We start from the raw sequence: 17,363 nt of genomic DNA on the forward strand, positions 1-17,363 counted from the left end.
CACTAATGAATGTCTTGCTTCCAAGGAACACAAAATGTACAATGTAAAATGACCACGAGGAGAACACCCAACGTGACTCAACCCACTCTAGCTACCGGGCCAATTGGTTGCTTAGGAAGCCTGACTGGAGTCACTCAGCACACCCTGGATTTGAACTTACGACTCAAGGTGCGGTAGTCAGCGTTTTTACTTGCTAAGCTACACAGGTCCCCTTTGAAATAATCTTTATTGACAGAACAGAGGAGCGCTTGTTCGTGGCAAATGGTGGACTCACCTTTGACTTGCCGTACTGACGTCAGATTTTTCTCGAAGCCGTCGTCAAACTTGGGATTGGTGATGGGCTCAAAGTCACTGGTGTAGACGCGGCCAGAAGATGTGGTGTAGCAGCATTTGCACATGCAGGTGTGGTAGCGCAGACGCCCCTCATCCAAATATGGGTGTGCCAGGGCATCCTTTGCAGAGATCCGCTTCAACTGTATGGGGGAACAAATTTAGGCTTGAACTTTTCTTTTATAACGTGCAATACATTTTTATTTTAAAATAAATACATTTTACGGTTATGTTTTTATACAAATGTTTATATTATTCGATTTAAAAAAAAAAGTTGTGCTAGGAGTGTTTACACAGGACGAATTCATGCATTGCATCTGCACTATTTTTTAATTGTTGGTGTAGGTAGATAATCGTCAGATGGTCATCTTTGCCTTTTTTGTCGCATCTTGCTGTGTCTTGTGCCATGAACACTGGACTATCTATTTTATTTTGCGATGTTTGCCATGTTCCATCTTTTGATGGCAAGATAGAAGAAAGAGCATCTAGAACACTCACTGGGTCAAAGACCAGCATCCTGCAGAGGAGGTGAACAGCCTCATGGGTTGCTTGACTGGACAGGGTATACAGGACAGGAAGTGAGGGCTGCAGAGACAGGAAATGACACAATCAGTGTTAAGTCTCTGCGTATCTTGTCCCTTGCATCAGCCTTATACTGTACATTCACATTTAGAAATATAAGAGACTATACAGTGTACACAGGAAAGAAATATACTTTCAGATTGCACCAGTTCTGAATCTGGACAATTCAGTTCTGAACACTGATTCAAGATGACAGAATGTTGCATACTGTATATAATTCATTGTGTATTGTTGTTTGTAAAAATTAAAGTAGAGATAAGTGTGGGACTGAATGTCTTTACAAATACAACAAAATGCTGATAACTATTAAAAGCACATTACAAATGTTTTTGCATGAAATATTTACATCTTGGTTAATCTGTTGACATCTTTTTGACATCAAAAACTACACACACACACACACACACATTGAATAACCCACTAGAATGCCCGTATAGGTGTTTACATGTACAGCGAAACTTGGTGCTAAGCAAATATGTATGCCTTCCAATCTGGTTTGCTTAATATGTTTAAGGCCTGTAACCAATAAAATGACTGTTTATGACCTTTACCTTACATTGCCACATTATTAAGCTTGTAAATGATCATACATGTAAACGTACGCAATGAACCTGACTTAGAAACAGTCACCTCTAAACATTGTTGTTCTGTTCTGAGAAAATCAAAACATTCAAGTAGCTTCCTCTGAGCATGTCATGTGATCAACAGCAACCCAGTGACTGATCAGCTGCACGCAATCATCTCAAGTATGCAGGACATTCCTAACAGCAGCACATGATCCATCCTGCAATAGCCACACACTTATCTGAGGATATGGGACAGCGGAGACAATGAGCTGGGTTATTTTTAACTGTGTCTAATTATCTCCTCCACACACCTTCCCCCCATCCCAAGCCCCCCAGCTGATTCGCCAAAGAGTTTAAAACCCGGCAGTAATTGCTTGTTTTCCCTGGTTAGGTTCTTTCAGCAGAGAACAGATGATAACCCTAGCTGGTGATTCACCTTCTTTCAAAAGGTTTGATGTATTGCCAGGGTTGAGTGTATAGATGATGGACGTGAGGGCAAGAGATTGAGGAAGAAGACGGGAAATGGACAAATGTGGTGCTAAGTGCTCAGTGAAATTAAGTCATAAACTTCAGATATACTAGACAAGCTACCAGACACAAGAAGGGAGTGAAAGAGTGATGCTATTAATGTAGACAGAAGCATTCAGAACATGCTCTCAGTTTTTTTATAATAATGCTGCTTTATAAGGAAATCAACACTATTAGGCTCCTATTGTTCATTATTATGATTAGGCACTTGAACAAATCCAAAACTTCTGCACATAACTTGTACTGCACTTTTTGTGACATGGATAGGGTTGCCACTCATCCAGTATTTAAATATGAAATGATGCATCCCGTATCGAATCAATACGGGACGTGATTTGTCCCGTATTTAAGACTGGTCAGATGGCGTCACGGTAAAATTGTTCAAGATCTGTAATATAATATGATATAAGTTGGAAATTTTGCCTAAGGTGGGTAAGGAACCATCTGAAAAGTCGACTCATTGTGCTAAAACAATGTAACATAAATAAGATACATAATTGAAAAAATTATATATCTTCTTCTTTCCGCTGCTCCCATTGGGGGTTGAAACTAACAGCGTACCATCCGTGATCTGCATATTTGACTTGCCACAGGTTTTTTTAAAAAAATATATATTTTTTTTTACGCCAGACGCCCTTGCTAACGCAATCCCCAGTGGCTGGGGGACTCTTACTCATATAATTTATATATACAATTTTTTTCAATAAGTCATGGGTCAGGAAAGTTTTCATTTTAGCATAGATGAAAGGATATACAGTTTTTATAATTAATAACTCACATTAAAAAATTCAATACAAACACATTTATTGCAGAAACTGTGGACTATGTGGTAAGTCCCCTCCAAATATCTAGATACCAATATCTCAAAAGAAGGGTGGCCAGTGCTAAATATAATGCCAAATTTAATGACAACAAATGGCACACAGATTTGTTGAAATAAACACTAATTTAACATGATATTTACTCAAAATTCACACACAAAAAAGTTTATTATACATTGACAAGGCTGTCTGTTATTTTTTAAACTAACACGTGGTTGGAGGGTGGGGGGGTATTTATCAGTCAGTCATGTGGGTACAGTTACAGTATCGACTGGTGCCAATAATTTCAAAATGTCCCAGCACTGGTTGAGTAATTTGCCTATTTTGACCAAAACATTTCCATGACTTTTCCGGTCATTCATGATAACTGGAAAAATATTTAGTTTTAAGTAACTTAGAGATTACACTCACAAATGTCACACGCACAAGAAGAGATTAAAGGGAAGCGTAAGGTCGAAGCCGGGAGCTCAAATACACAGAGACAAAACAAGAGAGTAGTTTAAACAGGGAAGCTAGCGAAACACTAGAGCTGGCAAAGCGAAGGGGAAGCTAAACAATAACCAACAACTGTGGGGAGAAAGGGCAGAGTATAAATAGGGGAATAGAACAGTGCAGGTGAAACTAATATTCCGGTGATTGGGAGCGAGTGTGAGAGCTAGAGGGGGCGGGGTGAACTTGGGGATTGGCGTTCGTTACAACAAAGATGGGATAACTAGAACAATTTATATAAACTATAGAAATCTCTATTACGTTTTAAACATTTTATTAGTATGACTTTCCATTATATGTTGAAACCCTGTACAGTACATTGATCTATCCATGTAATTACTGTTCGAAAAATAAGAAATGGTAAAAGGATAAAATGAAGGTGAATAGTGATTCGAAACAGAAAGTCAAATGGGTTTGGAACAACATAAAGTTATGTAAATGATGACATAATTTAAGTCAAGTGGTATTTATTGTCGTTCAACCATATACAGTTAGTACAGTACACAGCGAAACAGACAAAGTTCATCCGGGATCATGGTGCTACATAAATCAACATAGGACAAACACAGAACCACATGAGACTACACAGACTAAATAATAGACATACTGTTACTTTAAGGTAAAACCACACGACAGCTCTGTTTTTCCTCTTTTTGACTGGTGACACAAGCCCAAGCCATAGCTATAGGGGAATGGAGAGAAGCCTCGACTTCCTGTGAGGCAGCGTCCACGTGACCTCCGACTGCCCGCCTGGCCCACCAAAAATCCCAGCAACACTCAGCAACAGGTGCAGACTCCAGCTTTAACCACCACTCTCTTCATAATCTCCCCCTGCTCTCTGGGCAATCTCGCCCAAGTATCACAAACAAGCCATTGATCATCATGGCAGCAAAACAACACAAAGCCCTTCAGACCCGCGACTGTAGGGAGAGCCGACATTGCTGCACCTGGGAGAGGGCCAAGTAAGGACAAACATGTGGATAGGACTTGTTCGTTTGTTTGTTTTCCAGTTAGCAAGTTAAAAAAGCAGCATTCATTGCACATCGAACAATGCTCCTGCTGTACGTGTTTTTTGTTTTTACAGTTATCGAAGACTGCAAACAGAAAAAAACATGGCTATGTTCCTGCAGTAGCGGTATATAAAAACAGGAGCATGGCAGTGTGTTTGTGAGTCAGAGATATTGTGAGACAAAAGAGAGTATGAGAAAGAGAGAGAGAGAGAGAGAGAGAGAGAGGAAGAGAGCAAAAGAGAAAGAAAACAACCAAGAGAAGAGTGGCGTTTTGAAGCAGAGTGCCGCATTGAGATAGAATAACATTCACGTGGGGCAGGGGTGTAAATCTTCCCCTCTTTAAACAGACAGTCAGACTGTGTGAAAGCACATTTGTTTCCGGTTTCAGTTTGAATGGTAGCACTTAGCGCTCGTTTGAGAGCAGGAAAAGAGACACCGCTGAACGGTTTATCTCTCAGATGCACTTAGATTCTCAAACTAATCTGGCTAAGTGTTAGAGCCGAGATGGTGAGGATGAAGATCCCTAAAGCTCCAGATGGATCTGATTTCAAAACAGCCCAAATCAGATCTTCTCTATTTTTAGAACAAGAACAGGACAGGGTGTACAAAGTGCGCAAGGCCCCCCACATGCATGTGAACATGATGTGTGACTTTAAGGACTGGCCTTTTAAAATGGAAACTTGGAGCTTTGAAATTGTCACCAAGATTTCAAAACAATGTCTGTGTATTTGGTAAGAGATCCAGGCTTCAGAGGATGTGATAGAGAGCCAGATTGCAGCATTCTGGGTACAAAAACACTCAGAAACAACTTGCAAGATTGGGAATTGTGCAATGAAAATTGCATTTGGCACTAAAGTTTTGGGTGTGTTTGCACTTATACCTGATTTGCATAATTCATTCATTTCTGACTAGAGGTTTATAAAGCAGCATCCTACTAACCATCTGATGTCTCCAGTTTTTGGGTTCATTGTACTTGATGCGCTCAACGAGTCATTAATTGAATATATCATTAATCTGCTAAACCCCATGTGCCTGCCGCAATAACCAAACACCAGTGGCTACGCAGAATTGTCGCACCGAGAGGGGAAAATAAAACATCAACCATCTGTTAGCAGGTGCATTAGAGTTCAGTTTGTAGCAGATTGTCAATCTACCAGAGCTCCTGACTGCGACTAAAATGGTCGCAAATGTGACAAAAAGCAATTAATTGTGACATTAATTTAAATTCTAGTCTAGACAGTCGGGTAAACTTTGTGTGCGTTCATAACAAAGTCCCTGTTCATATGCGGATCTGTCAGATATCATCTAATGAGTTACTGAATTACATCTTTAGAGCACGCACCAGTGTGTTCTGCAGCCTTTTAACCTTACCATGCAAGCCATAATGTCTGATTAAAGTGAAGATAAATATTCATAACGGAGTTCTCTTACGAGAGGTTCTCTCGTATTGCGTAAGCTAGCTTTCTAGGGAAAGATTCATCTTTTCTGAGATATTGAAGCCAAAAAATTATCCTTAATTTTGTATCCATTGTCAATGCAGTGCAGCAACTGCATACCTTGAGCGGGCTAGCTAGCGAGCTCATAGGTTGCTCTGCGGCAACTGCTGCAGCCTATAGACGAACTTGAGTGAACTTGCGTCCAATGACAGGCGCCCGCGCCGTCACTGTATCAAAGCCCGCCAAAATGGGCGTGGCTAGAGTGCATATAAGCGTAAGTTCGTAGGCTGGAACCCTGATTTTCATCTATTCAGCGAAGCTCTTCGCATCTCTGAACTGCAGAAGCCGCGTCGCCGTTCGAGGGGCATCTAGCAAGCTTGGACAGCGCTCGAAGAAGCCGGCCGTCTTGGACACCTTCAGCCGTCCTGCGAGCTACGCCATCCGGCGACGTATCCTTTTTAGAGCAAGCTAGTTCCTCAGCGAACTTCACAAAAAGAGCAACGAGCGTCTTTTTAAAGATGCCTCGCACCACCTGCGCCTCATGCCGCGCCCCTCTCAGCGCTGGAGACCGCCACCTCATATGCGCTCTCTGCCTGGGACTGGAACATGCAGAGCTCGCCCTCGCTGACGGCGGATGCGACCTCTGCGAGGAGCTTCCGATGTCGACCCTGCGGGCTCGACTCGAAGCACTCAAAACCGAAGCCGCCGCGCCGCCTTTCGTTTCGCCGCGCAGAAAGAAGCAGCGCTCCCAAAGGCTGCCGGAACCGGTGTTAGAAGCGACTACCTCGCCGGAGCCTCTCCCTCGAGCCTCGCTTTCACCCTCCCCGCCCCCCGGGATGCACAGTTGCCGCCGAGCGGCCGCACTGTTGCCATCTCGGATGACGAGGCGGAGGATAAGGGCTGCTGTTCCATCCTGGCTTCAGGCAGCGAGGAGTGGTCAGGCTCCCAAGCCTCCTCCTCGGCCCAGGAATCCAGCAGGACCCGCGCCGGAGTCGAGGAAGAACTAACGCGCCTCCTCACACAGGCCGTCGAACGCCTCGGGCTTGAGTGGTCACCGCCCTCTGAGCAGGCTCCCAACAGACTCGATGGCTGCTTTCTTCAGAGCCGTCGCCGCGCGCGGCGCCCGCGGCCCGGGGCCGCTCCCTTCCTGCCGGAACTCCACGCCGAGCTCTCTAAATCGTGGAAGGCGCCTCTCTCGGCCAGGAACCGATACCATGTCTCCACCTCTCTTGCTTCGGTGGACGGCGCCACCGAGAGGGGCTACTCTTCCATCCCCCCGGTCGAGGATTCGGTAGCAGCACACCTTTGCCCGCCCTCCGCGAGATGGCGGTCTAAGCCAGTGCTCCCGTCTAAGGCCTGCAGAACTACTTCCGCCTGCGTTGGCCGCGCCTATGCCGCCGCCGGCCAAGCCGCATCTGCTCTGCATTCCATGGTCGTTTTACAGATCCTCCAAGCGGACCTTCTTCGAGAGTGGGATGAGAAAGGCAGGCACCCAGAGGCTGTTCAGATCTAAGGAGCAAGACGGATCTCGCCCTTCGCGCCACCAAAGCTGCAGCTCAAGCCCTAGGAAAGTGCATGGCCGCGCTGACTGTGACCGAGAGACACCTATGGCTAACGCTAGCCGACATGGGAGAAGCTCAACGCGCCGCTCTCTCCGTCCGGTCTCTTCGGTTCCGCGGTGAGTGAAACCTGAGCAACCGAAGTCCTCCTAGCTTTGTTAAGGAAACAACGGCTCAGTCCCGCCGCGGCCGGACCACCGTCAAAGCTTCGCCCCCTGTCAGTCCCCTTCTCTCAGGCTACTGCAGTAGTGGATTCAGCAGCCAACAAGCCGGTGATACTGCCCGCTTGCCTGCACTCAAATGCCGTTTTCACGGCGACCCAAAGAAATCTTGTGAAAACCAAACATGCCTTATGTGTAGAAAATGTGCCCACAATCCAGTGTTCACCCCTACACACAAGCATTACACTTCCCGTGTCCCTATCAGAGCCCACTCACATAAAGCAGGCACAGCCAGCTCGAGTGTTCGAGTCAACAAACGCGCCCACGAATCCGTGCGCGCGCCCATTCTCTGCCCGCTCTGTCACACGCCAGCAAACACCTCTCTGTATGTAAGTCCCATGCCCGTGACTATGCTCGCGCATCACTTCACAGATGTGACTCTTTCCCCATTCACCTCAATCGGGAAGTCACTCACAGAACAGCCTGTCCCTGCTGTCTGCGAGCAGTCATGCATAAGCACAGTAAGCGCGCTCACACATTCTGTTCAGCTCGCTGTGTGCGGCAATCGGGGCGACTTGGCCATTCACCCTCTAGCGTTACGCTTCAAAGCGTGGAAAGCTATCCCAGGGATATCCAAATGGGTGTTAAGCACAATAAAACAGGGCTATTTGCTACAGTTCGATCGCCGCCCTCCCCGCTTCAGAGCGCGGCTCGAAACTACTGTGAACACGGAAGCAGCCTGCATGCTTCGTTCAGAAATAGCAAACCTTCTGTGCAAAAGGGCAATAGAGAGAGTGCCACCTTCTCTGAGCGAGTCGGGGTTTTACAGCCGTTATTTTCTTGTCCCCAAGAAAGACGGTGGCCTCAGACCAATATTAGATCTCAGGGTTTTGAACAAGGTGCTCGCAAAAAGACCGTTCAAAATGCTTACAATCAGGAAACTCCTCTTGCATGTGCGCCAGGGGGACTGGTTTATTTCTCTCGATCTGAAAGATGCCTACTTTCAGATTCAGATAAATCCCCGTCACAGGCCATTCTTGAGATTCGCCTTCGACGGCTTTCTATCTGGCTTCTGAAAAACCATTTAGATTTGCTCTGTAATTTAGCAACTAAAATGTAGTAATTTTTTTAGGCTGGAGCCCAAGCTACACAGACCCCGGTGACGTGGGGGGCACATCTGCTGCAACTCTGCACATGGCCTGCATTCAAGACCCTCTAAAGGCATTAAAAAACACCCCTATTACTCTTTCTAAAAGCCCTTACTTTAAGCCCACCCAGCACTGGGGTCAGCACTTTCTGACCCGAGTGTGTGCATGTGTGTGTCCTGTGAGAGAGTGTGTAGGCAGAAATCTGATCTGATCATGTTGCCTCTCTGCTAAGATGAGAAAAATCAGCATGGACCTGTGCATACATCTGTTTCTAAGAACTGTCTGCTGGCTCTTACATATACAAGTGGTGTAACCACATTCAGTTGAATCAGAACTATGCTCCAATTTTATTCCTCAGATGTTGCTCTTTCACCATACAGGGGACTTAAATTATATTACATAAAAAAATATATTTATAAAAGTAAGGGATAATCTCCACATCGGGATCACCAGGCCAGTTTATTTTGTGATAATGACTGGCTGACTGTAGATTATCCCGCTTATCACACAGCTACATACCACACAAGTCATTAAATGGACAAGAAATAACGAAATGAGTTGAAATGACTTTACTATGTGAAACACAGTAAAGTGAGACACTTTCCATTGACTTTGTATTTGTAAAGAAGGGTTGTGATATTCATCAAAACATCTCCTTTTGTATTCTGCATAGGACAGAAATTCATACAGGTTAGAAACGACAACAGAATTTTCCTTTTTTGGTAAACTATTCGTTTAAGCCTGAGATTGCATTTGATCTCAATTAAATTCCATTGTCATCTAAGAGAAACAATTGAGATTTTAAAGAGGTCTCATTTGTAAATGTTCAACTCTAAAGCACTAATACACCATAACTTTCTCTCTCTCTCTCTCTCTGTGAATGAAAGCTAAAATAAAGTCCTTCCACTACAGAGGGGACTAAAAGCTTCCTTTCTTTCTAGTGATGTAAGAGCCATTGCAAAATTAACAGAAGTAATGAGCCCCACTTTGGAGGCAGCTGAATTGATCTTAAGAGTCCAACCTCTTTTTAGTGCTTTTAGTCATGCTCTTCACCTTCCAAAAATTGGAGGTGGAGGACTTGTGTGCCATATTAACCACACAGTCATTAAGACTCCAGTGTTGATTTATCTTGTAAAGCTAACCTTACCCATCTAAACACTTTCCATTGCCTTGATTCATCCAAACTTCCCACATGGAATGGTGAACAAAGAGCATTGTTACCCATAAAGAAAACAAATTTGGTCTTCAAAGTATTTAATTTCTGCAACACTAGCACCACTGAAGAGAACTGCAAAAATAAACAATGTTTTTAAAACAGCTTTCTGAATAGGGCCTACACCCCTCGTATACTGTTGTTCAAACAATCAGATAGTCCTGCCTCCAACTAAAGCCATTGTTGAGTAACATTGTTGGTGAGAGTCCAAGTGGGCCGCTCTAAACAAACACAGGAATTTTATAGTGCCACAGAGATACAGTGATTACAGTTTTAACATATGCATGGCTTACTTACAGTTGTCTCTGCATATTAAGCTGGGATAGAAGAAAGTATTTTAACACTGAAAAAGTTACATACTTCAACTTTAAGTTCCTAATATTCCTTAAAGGAATAGTTGACCCAAAAATGTAAATTCTCTAATCATTTACTCAACCTCATGCCTCTAATGTCTTTATTCTGTGTAACAAAAAGGATGTATGAGGTGTTTTGTCCACTTAACTCAAAAAAGAACAAAGGCAGCAAAAAAGTAATCCATACGGCTCAAGTGGCTTACAAATCTAATAGCCTTTGCAAAGCCAATCCTCGATATGAGTGCGTATTTTACATAGATCAGGCAATGATCAGATTACATCTTTAGACAAATTAAGATTGGTGGCAACATCTACACCCTCCTGACCCATTAGGGACCCTTCCAAAACCTGCTCCATGTAACGGGAAGCTCAGCTGATCTACTGGCCTGTTGACCACACACAGGAAGCAGCATTGAGTGACAAGTTCAGTCAAATGTCAGTACGAGTTAGTGAGAGAACATTTGTGTGTGATTAGCTGGCTGAGATATAGGGTGGAGAATGGTGACCAGAGAAACTATGTACCTCTTAAACGAACAGTTCACCCAAAAATACAAATTCTGTCATCATTTGCTTTTAAAAACCCGTATGACTTTCTTCCGTGGAACACAAAAAGAGTTACATCTTGCAGAATGTCCGAGCTGCAAGTTTTTACAAAAAAAGAAAGTGAATATTAACCATGGCTGTTAAGCAAGATTTTCAGTGAATAATGACTTAAATTTCAGTCTTTTGGTCTTTTAGGAATGTCCCATTAGAATGAGAATGAGTACCGATACTTCCGATGACTTTTTTGTGTGTGTGTTTGTTTTCTTTTTTCAGAACTCCATACTTCAACAGTTTATTTCAATGGTCACTAAGGGGTTATCAAAATGCAAAAGGCATTTTTAATATTTAATTAAATAATTACAAGCTACGAGCTTTAAAAAGGTAAGCGCAGTCAGCATTTGCACAACACTGTCCCACACATTCACAAATGCTCACATATGAAGTGCGCAGCACATGCAAACTATATATTTATCTCATTAAATCACAGCTTTAGCGGTTAAATAATCTCACTAGGACACAACATAATTTTAATTTGTGCCCTGAATGTTTATGTAATGACATTCGTACATCAGATGGTATTGTTTTTTGTATCGCCTATTAGTAGTTATTGTGTGGCTTCATAAGACTTAGAATACAAAAAAGCCCCTGGTCACTAATTTCTCCTTTTGTGTTAAATGGAGGAAACAAAGTAATATAGGTTTGGAATATCGATGAGGGTGAATAATTGATGAACATTTTTATTTTTGGTTTAACCATCTCTTTAATACTAAGGCCTTCATGGTAAAGACTTTCTCTAGTCTAGCAGGTGCATGTCTGCATATCTGTGTGTGTCTAAAGGAAGCATGCTTCTTGGTGGGCAGCCAGGCATCAGGTCGATGCAAAGCAGGAAGCTGAGGTCCACAGCCCTTGCTCCGCAGTTCCTGTACTCTGCAGGGTATCGCAGTCTCAGCGTAGCTGTCTAGAGCCACAGAGCCAACACCCAGTACCAATCACACATACTCACAAACACACACTCTCACACTAACACAGAGAACTGCTTTCTACATACTCAAAACCATGAGCATTTAAATGTACCAAATGTGCACCAAAAGCACTCAAGACATGGAAGAGTTATGTCTGGTGTTTCATAAATTAATTCTTGCCATTTTAACTTGTCAAATCCAGACATATTAAAAGTCAGTTGTGTCATTTCTGCACTACTAGTGTCATCAAATGGAATTGCAAAAACAATCCTCCCATCTTTCATTGATCAAAAAAACAGATAGTCCCACCCCAAACCCATTGGTCGAGTCAGTGAACTTGTTTACACAGACACCAGAAATGTATTGATAGAAAGCGGCTTAAGACTTAAAATCGGCATACGTGTTTACATGCAATGTGTTGTTTGCTTTCTCTTTACTCCCTTTTACATGGTGCTCAGTCAGTAAGAAGCTTTCTAACCATGAACACAATTTCACTGCGACACTTGTGCAAATAACAAACATGGCACCTGAGGTTGACTTCACTATTTTATTTCCCTTTGCTGCACTTTATTTACAGATATTTCAGGTTTGTTACGATGTTTGTTTCCTGAACTTTCCATCTCGACCTGCAGGTGATTTACACTGCAATAGTGGGGTTTCCCTTTTATGTCAAATGCTGGGATTCCCCCAATACACTTGAGCGCATATATGCAGACGTGAGGGACAGCAGTCGATATTTTACATTGTGTGTATAATTTTGGTATTATTTACAGTGTGTGTGTGTGTTGTTGAATTCTTTCTGCTGTGTTGACTTGATATAATGTATGGCTCCATCTTATGACATTGTTATCCGGTCTGTTCCACGCACATGTTATGATGTTTCAGAACGCCGCTTTCTGCAAAAACCCTGGAATAAACAGTTTCCTTAAGTGCATGTAACCAGGATAAATGCAGCTGTGTCGGGCTGGTCACAATGCTCAAACAAACAGAGCAATGTTTTGATAGTGCCACCACAGAGTTTACACTTTTCTGAGAAATCAACCTACAAAGGGCTTCTTATAGATGTATATTAAGCTCAGAAAAGCCCAGGAATGAATTTTAACATTGAAATAATTACACACATCAGCCTTAATGCTAATTGTTAATTTCACTGCTTTGTATTACTGCTTTAATACAGAGAGACAAAGTAGCCTACACTCTGAACTGCTGTACATGAATACACCAATAATAGCCATCATAAGTCTCTCTCTCATCAACTAATCAATCAGACTCTCAGGGGATATGATGGAGGGAAGGAAATAAAGAGATTGCGGGAGGGAGGCACAGCGAGAGCAGCCCAGAGCGAGCAGCGCACCAGGAGTCCTACAGCAGAGGCTGATGGGAAATTTCTGCACTCTGGGGGCAGGAGGAGCAACTCCATTCCATAAACAAGATGCACGATCGGTCAATAGGTGCCGTCACTCAGCGGGAACAGCCAGTCGCCATGGTAGCCCCAGAGGGCCCGTTTATAATCAGGCTTCCTGGGACCGAAGATATCAGTGCATAGGAGCATTTCTATATAATTCACTAATGACTCATTGTTTTGCATGATGCTCATTCTTTGGTTTTTAAATAACATTTGCATGTTTTGGGTTAGGGATTGTTTTTGTTTTGGGATATCATTTGATTAAAGACTCACCTGTTTGTGGAGGCCTCTCAGGATGTGAGCTCTAGCCCCCTCACACGCCGTCCTCATGGCCTCCAGAGATGGCGTCCCCAACAGATCTGTGATCAAGTCCAGCTGTTACACAATGAGCAAATGAGTTTGAATTAATAAGAAGAGATGCATTTTTTATATGCATAATAAGGAGAGTTCCACAGGCAATTGCACAATAACACATGTTTTCGAACAGGTTTCCAGGACATTACCCTGTTTTCCATTGGTCAAACAAACTGATAGTCCCCCTTACCTAAAACGTACACAAAATTTAAAGGGATAGTTCACCCAAAATGAAAATTCAGTCAGCATTTAGTCATCCTAATGCTGTTCCAAAGCTGTATGATCTTCTTGCTTCCATGGAACACAAAAGGAGATGTGAGGCAGAAATACAGCCATTGACTTTCATTGTTTAGAAAAAGATGCTGAATAGTGACTGGAACTAACATTCTGCCTCACATCTAATTTTGTGTATCACGGAAAAAAGTCATACAGATTTAGAACAAGATTTTAAAACCCCAAAACACTGAACCATAGAGAAAAATTAGAAGAAAAGCAAACATTTTAAACCAGAAACAGTCTTTCTGATCTGTACATAAACAAACTGGAGCAGAACCACGTTCAAGTAAATCAAATTCTTTACTGGAGAGAATTTAATGAGCCTTAAAGGGAATGTCGATGTGCTGTCTGTGCACATTTGGGGCTGTGTGGACAGAAACTGTGCACACACACACACACACACACACACACACACACACACACACACACACACACACACACACACACACACACACACACACACACACACCTATAGCCTCTGATTCACTGCAGGGGCTAATAATCTATGTGAAATACATACAACTACATCCATACATCCATCCATCCATCAGCTGCATCGTCCATTGAAAAACCTATGGTGGTAGACCACAAGTATGAACAACTCTTGTTTATACATCAAGATTAATAAAAGTGTCCTTTTATAGGTGATATCTGCCTTCCAAATTTCCCCCGAATCTGATAAGTGTTGGCCGGTACACATTGCGCATAATTACTGTGGCTGAAACATTGCGCATAATTACTGTGGCTGAACGTAAAATGTTATTGCATCATATGTCATTTTTATGAAATGCTGGAAATGTAAGGACAAACTAATACCAGAAGTTTCTCTGCATATGTCAAGGCTATAATGCTAGAGTTGGTACTGCTTGCGGCAAACACACAATCCAAGTACAGAGCGCTTATGGGTCACGGACACACTAGGGCTCCAGTACAACAGAGTTGTCTCTCTCGGTCTCATTAGCATGGCTGTGAAACATTTGCCAAAAATGTTGTACGGTAAGTATTGTAACTACTGTAAGCATTGTTCTTGTATTATTGATACAAATGAGTTAATTTGATCAAATTATGCTGTTGTGGAGATGTTATGCAGAATGATATGGACTGAGCCTTATGGACTAAGATTCTGCCAAACATCCCTTTTTGTGTTCCACGAAAAAAGAAATTCAAACAGGTTTGAATAACATGAGGGCAAGTAAATGATAACAGAATTTTCATTTTTGGTGAACTATCCTTGTTACACAAGTAGAACATAATCTTAAAAGGTTTGTTCCTTTGTTAACCAATCAGGATCCTTAAACCTAGCCCCAAATGTACCCCTTAAAATCAAGAGGGCAATGATTGGTTGATAAATATGTTGTTACAAGAACAATAAACAATGTTGATGTAGGAACATGTTGAACTTGTGTAAATCACATGTATCACTGTGAAATTGACTATTTCTACCCAGAGCAAAGTGGGTGTTGTGTATTAGCACATGTGAATACCTGTTGGATGGGACTCTGGGCCTGGAAGAGGATGCGTCGGCCAAGAAGCTCGGCAAAGATGCAGCCCACAGACCAGATGTCGATGGCGTTGGTATAGTGCCTGCTCCCCATTAGGATCTCTGGCGCTCTGTAGTACTGCGTCACTACCTCCTGGGTCATGTGACGCGACTCGTCCAGCTCCTCCACTCTCGCCAAACCAAAGTCACAAATCTGTGCAGAATTTAGGATTATTTACACACTTGATAGGTTGATTAATTGTTATATGGAGTGTATTAGTTGACACACATAGAAAATATAATTGAAAACGGTTTGAGAGCCATTTTAAAAACATTAGGCAAAAAAAGGTGGAATTTAGGTGGAAAGGTGCAATCACATATTTAAGGGATAGTTCACTCAAAAATGTTCTTTCATCATTTACTCGCCCTCATGTCATCCAAGATTTGTATGACTTTCTTTCTACTGCAGAAGACACACTGAGATTTTTAGAAGAATATCTCAGCTCTGTAGGTCCTTTCAATGCAAGTGAATGTTGACCTGAGTTGACCTGAAGTCTATGTCTTCAGAAACCATATAATAGGTGTGGGTGAGAAACAGATCAATATTTGTTTATCCTTTTTTACTATAAATCTCCACTTTCACAATTTAAATATCGATCCGTTTCTCACCCAAAGTGATTGCATTTCTTCAGAAGACATCAATTAAACCAATGGAGTCATATGGATTCATTTTATGCTGCCTTTGTGATTTTTGGAACTTCAAAGTTCTGGCAACCATTTATATGCATTGAAAGGACCTACAGAGCTTAAATATTCTTCTAAAAATCTTTGTTTGTGAGATAATTACAATTTTTGGGTGAAAAATCCCTTTAACCAAACAATTAAACAAAGCACTGTTAACATCATTTCCCAATTTCCATTGAACTTGAGTTGAAAGTGCTCTTGGGAAATAAATAAATCATAAAAAAAATCCCTTCTATTCTCTCCTCTCTCTTTTAGAATGGCACCAAAGGATACGTAATACATTACTAGCAATTTATCCATATAGCTCAACCCAGTTCAATCAATGGCCTGATTTTACATTCCTTCTACTGTAAAGACAAATTCAAATCTTGCAAGTACTGCTTAAACACACTTTTATGAAATGATGAGTATCCTCTGTTCTATCCTGGCCAGTGTGAAATTTTTTTTTGGAAAGAGTGACAGGCAGTTTGAGAGGTGGGAGATTAGTGTAGGACCACAATAGTCTACTCAACATGAAGAGCTCCAGTTTTTTTTTTTTTTTTTAGAAAGACATCACTTACTACCACAATTGAGAGTCGAAAAATTGCACCTTGACAAGCTAGGGAGCCAGGAAACTAAACAAATAATGACAATTCAGTTGTATAGGAATAAGCCTCATAAATAGGGACGGGTTAGGAAGACTGACTAGTCACTAAGCGAGGAGTTTATCTAGACTTTTTAAAAGGATAGTTCACCCAAAAACAATCAATTACTTATACTTATGATGTTCCACAGTCTGGTGACAGCCTCAGTCACCATTGACCTTTATTACATCTTTATTCAGTACAATGAAAGTGAATGGTGACTGTGGCTTTCATTCTGCATAACATCTCCTTTTGTGTTCTACTGAAGAAAGAGAGCCATATGATTTTGAACAGAATGATGGTGAGTAAATGATGACAGATGTGTCATTTTTGGGTTATCTCTTTAATCAGACTGCATGTTTTATTGCTAAGATAAGGTCTGCCAAGTCAGAGCTAAAATGAGCGAAACGCTCATCCTTTTCGGAAATGGGGATAAAGGACTAAATGAAGCAGTGCATGCTAAATGACTCTCTCTCCCTCTCTCTCTCTCTGCTGCCCAAAAGCATGATCTATTCCCGCTTGCCCCTTAAGCACATTTCTCTTTCTGCCTGGCAAATTCAGCACAAATATGCACACAGAAAATCTTTCTTTCACTGTATTTCTGATTTCTTTCCTGCTTTTTCTATTGCAGCTGAGCTAGCTCTTTCTCTCTCTCTCTCTCTCTCTCTCTCTCTCTCTGGGATCTAAAATGAAGATTTATGTCAGGAACTGAGCAGATGAATCAATCCCAAGGGGAGCCACAGATTGTGTATGTGTGTGTGTGTCTGTATGAGTGTGTGC

The 17,363-nt window shown here is 42.2% G+C and overlaps 1 protein-coding gene across 1 annotated transcript in view; it reads right to left on the bottom strand.

Annotated features, from left to right (window-relative positions):
• Positions 1–17,363, bottom strand: part of LOC127629944 (serine/threonine-protein kinase NLK-like) — an 85,217-nt gene that overhangs the window by 4,743 nt on the left and 63,111 nt on the right. The window contains exons 6-9 of the mRNA XM_052107266.1: positions 15,221–15,430; positions 13,380–13,481; positions 829–915; positions 275–473 (exon numbers count right to left, since the gene is read on the bottom strand). Of these exons, the coding sequence (XP_051963226.1) occupies positions 275–473; positions 829–915; positions 13,380–13,481; positions 15,221–15,430 (598 nt within the window). The remainder of the gene's footprint in view (positions 1–274; positions 474–828; positions 916–13,379; positions 13,482–15,220; positions 15,431–17,363) is intronic.

This window comes from Xyrauchen texanus, chromosome 36 (assembly GCF_025860055.1).
Source record: "Xyrauchen texanus isolate HMW12.3.18 chromosome 36, RBS_HiC_50CHRs, whole genome shotgun sequence".
NCBI classification, from domain to species: Eukaryota; Metazoa; Chordata; class Actinopteri; order Cypriniformes; family Catostomidae; genus Xyrauchen; species Xyrauchen texanus.